Genomic DNA, 5,845 nt, shown 5'->3' with positions numbered 1-5,845 from the left:
GTTTTTTCGTTTTTCTGCACCACCCACCCCAACCACTGCCCCCAAACCCGCAAAAAAAGGTTTTTTTTAACCTTTTTTTTTGTAGTTTCAAATTTCTATTTTTTTCGTTTTACTGTCACCCCCCTCCCCCCCAAAAAAATATTTTTTAAATATATTTTTCAATTTTCGTTTTTTTATTTATCGATTTAAAGGTTCAAAATTTTACAAGTTCCAAAATTATGAGTTCGGAGGTTTATGTGTTTGGAAGTTTAGAAATTATAAAGTTTACGGGTTCGAAATTCCACGGTTTCGTAAGTTCAGCGTTCGAAAGTTTATGAAATTTGTGGGTTCGGAAGGTTGTTGGTTTGAAAGTTTATGACTTCATGTTTATTATATCTAAATTACTTATGAATAATCTTGAGAAATCATTTTCCTTAATTTGCGTACCAAACACCGAAAAATGAATAAGATAATTACTTATTTTCCAAGAAAATATTTTCTTGAAAAATATTTTCCTTTATACCAAACACACCCATAAAAAGCAAAGAAACTGACTAGCCGGTACTATTTTAACAAAAGAAGAAACTGTTGATGGAAAAATTATGAATTAGGACTAGTAGACTAAGTTATATACATTGATAATGTAAAATTCTTTTGCATCACTAGTGTAATTTAACTTGTTATGGGTCAGCTATGAATGCTTATTAAATAGATTACATACAATTAACTTTTAAGTGACATGACTGTATAAATATTTTTATAAAGTTAGTGCATAGAACTTAAATTCGGACTGACATAATAGAATATCGATCCAGCCCGCTCAGGCTTTCTTGCTTTGAGAGGCTTACAAAAGCTTTTCATTTTAAGCATGCTCGTTGAACATCTGCAGAAAGCTGAAGATTTGATAACACTACAGTGCAATAATAAGATCACAAACGACCAAATACAAGGTTACTTTTCTATATTACTGGTACAACATGTTATATGTTACTTGACCAACTCCATACTAAAATCCCAAAGCCTTTTAGCTAAATCCATGTCCTTAGCCTTTGCTGTTGTTGTCGCCAAATTGTTGTCCAGAAAATATTCACCACTTACTCCCTTCACTTGTGGATGCAACGCAAGATAACAGGTGGTTGATGCTCCCTATAGAAGAAGAAACACGGACATTAAAAACGTCATTTGCCATGGCATCATGATTTGTATTCTTTCAGTGAATCATATTCTTGCCGTCTTGGTCTGATCAAAGGTCATGCGCGTCAAAAGAGTATTAGACACGTTAGTCTGTATTGAGTAGCGACAAATCATTCTGGTTTTGTTTTGTGACTTACCTCCGGGAATTTATTTTTTTTGGTCAGGTTCCGTTTTCTTAAATTTCCCATGTACATACCAGGGAATTTTAGCAGAGATGAGACTGATGAATATTTATCTAACAGATTAATGATCCTAAGAAAAAAGCCTGTGATAGCAAGAACGGATGCTGTATGCCTATATTATTTAGGCATTTGCCCCAGCATGAGCAAAACTAATTGTTCAAGAAAATGTCAAAATTCTCTGCACGGTGTATAGATTTGCAAAATAATAGATCTATTTGAAATACAAATCATAGATCTGTGCATACTTCAAATTTAAATGCTTCAATGTGAAACATACCTGTTGTACATTTTTAAGCACAAGTTTTCCAAGGTTGCTTACAAGACCTGTAATAAGAAGAAAGGAATATTTCATGTTCGCTTCTCATCAGGCAGCACGCGAGACAAACATTACACTTAAATATTCTACAATGACTGTGGGCTTAGAATTATATATGAAGACTTTCTGAAGTTAAATGTCACAAAGATGTGTATCTCACAAAGCTATGCAAAGTCAGCAAGGAGACAGCCTGGTGGCTCAATAACGGCCAACAGACTTAGTGCCAGAGTTTAATTCCAGCCCCCTCTCCTCCCAAAATTTGTAGTGGTCAAGTTCATAACAATCCCCCTCCCTTTCCAACCACCTTGAGGAATAAATAAAAACAAAGAGAAAAAGAGGAAAGAGCTAGAGTCATTTGTCAACACAGACTAAGGATTACTTTTGTCAAATGTGGGGAAAATAGGGCGATGACACACCACAAATCTACAAATCAAAATGCGACTGCCTTTTCTCATTATGCTAGGAGTTAGCATTAGTAAGAGGACAGATGCTTTATTCCAGACATAAAGAAGATAGATAACATACTGCATATACAATTCATATAAATCAGACACCAACCACTAGATAGAAAGAAAAAAAGAAGAAAGGAGAATCTCACCATCAAAAACACCCATGTGACGGAAAAGATTGGTTGTGATCATTCCAGGATGAAGTGAATTTGCAGTTATTTCTGCCCCATCTTCCTGTTCGAAACAACGAATAGAGTTCAATTGAGTGGCATGGACCCTCATCTAAAGCTATGGTTGGGCTACAGAAGTAAGAGACTCCAAACCAAGAATTTTCTTAATGTGCAAAAAGGCCCAAGAACCGCTAAGAGAAAATCAGAATTAAAAGCTGTGTGTAATTATCTTCTGAAAGAACACCTTTAAGCGTCTGGTAAGCTCATTCGCGTGCAGTATGTTAGCCAGCTTTGATTGGCCATATGCGCCGAAGCTGTTGTAGCTGCGCATAAGATAACAACAACATAGACAATTAAAATCAATTCTCCATGGGGCAAGACTATTTTTGTCATTTAATCATAATCATGGCTATGCAGATTAAAGTGAAAAAGACAGCAATGAATCGTCAATTTTAGCATGAAAATTTTGTCTTCTTTGGTTGGTACAATAGTTGTAATGAGCAACTATTAAGATTGAAAGAAACCAAACAAGATAAGTGATCAGTTAAATGATATGATAAAAAATTAGGGATAGTCTGAAATAATTCATTAAAGTTAAAATACAGATAGCATAACTCCAGTACTCTCCAGGTAACAACAGCAGTCAACAGAATTAACAAGAGAGATGGTCAACCAAGACCTTGTAACGAATTGCAAGTACTCATCCTGGTATGATAACATCGAAAATCTATGGTATTAAATATATACACTTTCAGGGAACTACTGGCGCTTTAGATAGGAAATTGTGAAAATTCCAGGATGATTAAAGAAGTCATCAAAAAAGCGATGGTTTGAGTAAACACATGTTTCTCTTACAATATGGAGAACTTTCTGAAAATTAGGCAATAAAATTTAATCAGATTACCTTTTGCTGTCATTAATTTTGTCAAACCGAACTCCCTCGCGATATGCAAATCGATGAGCCTCTGATGCAACATTCACAATCCTTCCCTCTCTCTTTGTCTTACGTGCTGTCTCCTTCATCTTGTCCAACAACAAATTCGTCAAAAGAAAATGACCTGCAAACACAAGAAAATTAATTATGGCTAAGACAAATAAATAGCAAGAATGTCTTGAAAGCTTACTTTTAGAATCATCGCCCGCCTATCATCTATCTACAACTTACTACCAACCTTGTAAGATTTGCCATGTGTGTGTTGTATTACAGAAGAGTAGGATGACAAAGTATACAAAAGGGACATTAATTGCCTGCTTACCAGTGTGATTCTACAATCATGCTTTATCTCCTTTGTATCACTGTTGCATATACAAGTTAAAGCAGGTCTCAGATGGTCTTTTATGTATGCATTTTATAACATAAGCCTAAGATGTCAAAGTTGAGAATCGACTATTGATCTCTTTTCAGCTAGAACTGAATCTTCATCTCAGTAAAATCAGGAAGGGAGATATATTTAGATTAGATGCTTTAATTTTTAAATGAACTGTTGCTGGAACCAAAAAAAGAAGATAAAAGAACATGCAAGTATTCTATGATTTACTGCAAAACATCAACAATATCTTCTCCATATAGCATGACCAAATTATGCTTTTCCTCATTCTGTGATCGATATATACGCAGAAACATAAATCTATCAAATAGTTTTTACCTAGATGATTTGTAGCAAATTGCAGCTCTATGTTGTCTTTTGAGAGCATAAAGGGAGTTGCCATCACTCCTGCATTATTACTTTCAAAGAAGAAAATGGTTAAATGACCTACTGTACGGAGATATATGAAGAGGGAAGGGGTTCACGCAGAGAATAAAGCTACTTAAAAGAAATATGGGGAGTAAACTGCAGTCTTCAGATACGTGATTACCACTCTTACATTAAAAGGTTCAATGGGCGACCTGATGACTTAAAGTCAGAAGCAAATTTCTTCACTGATGCCAATGAGCTAAGATCTAACTCCATCGTATCAACTTTAGCAGCAGGGATTTCTTTAACTATTGTTTCTTTAACATCTTTGCCAGCAGCCATATTCCTGACAGCCATGATAACATGAACTCCACGCAAAGCAAGAACACGGCTAGTTTCAGAACCAATACCACTTGATGCTCCTGCAAATGGATGTTCATGAGCAAACCAGATACTGCTAAATGCTTAACATTTCCTGCCTCCCTGCCTCTTAATAAAGATATTGCACACACTTTACCTAAGAGATTCCAATGTGTAATCTCAACTGTATAAAAAGCCAGTTCACTCAAACATGCGTATTTACATTAGTATTGTCCATTTAACTGTTTTCCACAGATCACTAGTAGCCATAGTATGGAAAATGAAGAAGAGGTAAACATAAGAATGTATTATCGATTAAAGTTAACCAATATAGAAATTTTCTACTTCACACTTGGTGATAATAGACCGATTGCTTCAACTGCATTTACAGATTGCAGCTTCTACAATAGTCTAATCTATATGTGGACCAATTTTTGCATCAGCTGGGCCACATAAGGAATTGCCTGATGACTACTTTATGGAATTCAATATTTCATTAGCTTTTCAGAAATTCAATTACCAATTCTGTTGGTCTGGTGCAAAATGAAGTTGAAACTGAATATTGTCAGCAATCAACTTTAATTTATTGGTTCATACCCTTAATCCATGAAGGTGTCACCCTTGTTTAATTTAACATATTAAAGTAAATAGTTGTATGCACCAACAATAGTAATGATCGAGATTGCGTATGGCCTAGTGGTCAATGAAGTGGGGAGAACTCGTCTCAGGTTCAAATGCCAGCGGAGACAAAAACCGCTAGGTCATTTCTTTCTATATATACAAGTCTTTAGCTGGTGCATGTACCTGTTGCTGGTGGGAGGATTAGTCGAGGTGCGCGCAACGATTATAAAAAAAATAGTAACGATCGAGATCAAATTAAACCATTATAGGCATAAATCCAAAAGGGAATTTTCAAGAGCGTAAAATGAAGGAAGCATAGTGGAACCTGTAACAATGGCAGTGAGACCAGAGCCATCAATTCCTTGAGTAACTTCCCCAGCAGTGGAATTATACGAGAACCCAGATGCCCCTTTTCTCCTGAAAAACCACATTTTAGTTTTCTTGTCTGTGTTGTAGATAAATGGGAGAGGAAAATAGTGCAGAAGTTAGCTTTGCTTAATGACACGGAAAACTGTGTATTAAAAGCATACACTAAATCAAATTAGGACTTGCATGTCTGACTGACACGGAAGTAGCAGCAAAACTAAAAATAAAAATTGCAGTTGTCTGTCCAAGAATGTGAATGTACCAGCCAGGTGCGGCGCCTATGTTGCCAAGTGGAAGTGCTAGCCTACACATTTGCCCAATCTATATACTGTACATTTTTCCAATTTAAACAAGTTTGTATCTTATTGGTTTTCGCATGAATTTTTTTCCCCTTTTGAGAGAATTCTTGTGTGAAATTTATTTTTTCTCCTTTCATTTTTTGTAACAACATTAATATTTTCTTCCAACTTTAAACTTTGAATGTTTCCTTTATCATATCTCAAAATCCGATAATTAACAAGTGATCTTATAT

General features: G+C 35.4%; 1 protein-coding gene across 1 annotated transcript; it reads right to left on the bottom strand.

Annotated features, from left to right (window-relative positions):
* Nucleotides 1-861: 861 nt before the first annotated feature.
* LOC104232624 (short-chain dehydrogenase TIC 32, chloroplastic-like) lies at nucleotides 862-5,630 on the bottom strand. Its single transcript, XM_009785878.2, has 9 exons — nucleotides 5,576-5,630; nucleotides 5,273-5,364; nucleotides 4,157-4,388; nucleotides 3,937-4,016; nucleotides 3,195-3,348; nucleotides 2,535-2,613; nucleotides 2,270-2,354; nucleotides 1,633-1,679; nucleotides 862-1,125 (listed from the first exon to the last, which is right to left on the bottom strand). Exons 1-9 carry the CDS (start codon nucleotides 5,623-5,625, stop codon nucleotides 967-969), a joined length of 978 nt encoding a protein of 325 aa, XP_009784180.2. The 5' UTR covers nucleotides 5,626-5,630; the 3' UTR covers nucleotides 862-966.
* Between the last annotated feature and the right edge of the window lie 215 nt (nucleotides 5,631-5,845).

Source organism: Nicotiana sylvestris, chromosome 3 (genome assembly GCF_000393655.2).
Source record: "Nicotiana sylvestris chromosome 3, ASM39365v2, whole genome shotgun sequence".
In the NCBI taxonomy this organism is placed as follows: domain Eukaryota; kingdom Viridiplantae; phylum Streptophyta; class Magnoliopsida; order Solanales; family Solanaceae; genus Nicotiana; species Nicotiana sylvestris.
Note: the sequence above shows the minus strand (reverse complement) of the source record. Positions and strands in the feature narration are given on the sequence as shown.

What these genes read in the sequence shown, in the direction of transcription:
- LOC104232624 (XM_009785878.2), bottom strand. Translation starts at nt 5,625, where the DNA reads ATGTGTAGGCTAGCACTTCCACTTGGCAACATAGGCGCCGCACCTGGC. An exon ending in AAAATTAATGACAGCAAAAG is followed by an intron (nt 2,614 to 3,194) that starts GTAATCTGATTA and finishes TCTTATGCGCAG; the next exon opens with CTACAACAGCTTCGGCGCAT. An exon ending in TCACATGGGTGTTTTTGATG is followed by an intron (nt 1,680 to 2,269) that starts GTGAGATTCTCC and finishes TTCTTATTACAG; the next exon opens with GTCTTGTAAGCAACCTTGGA.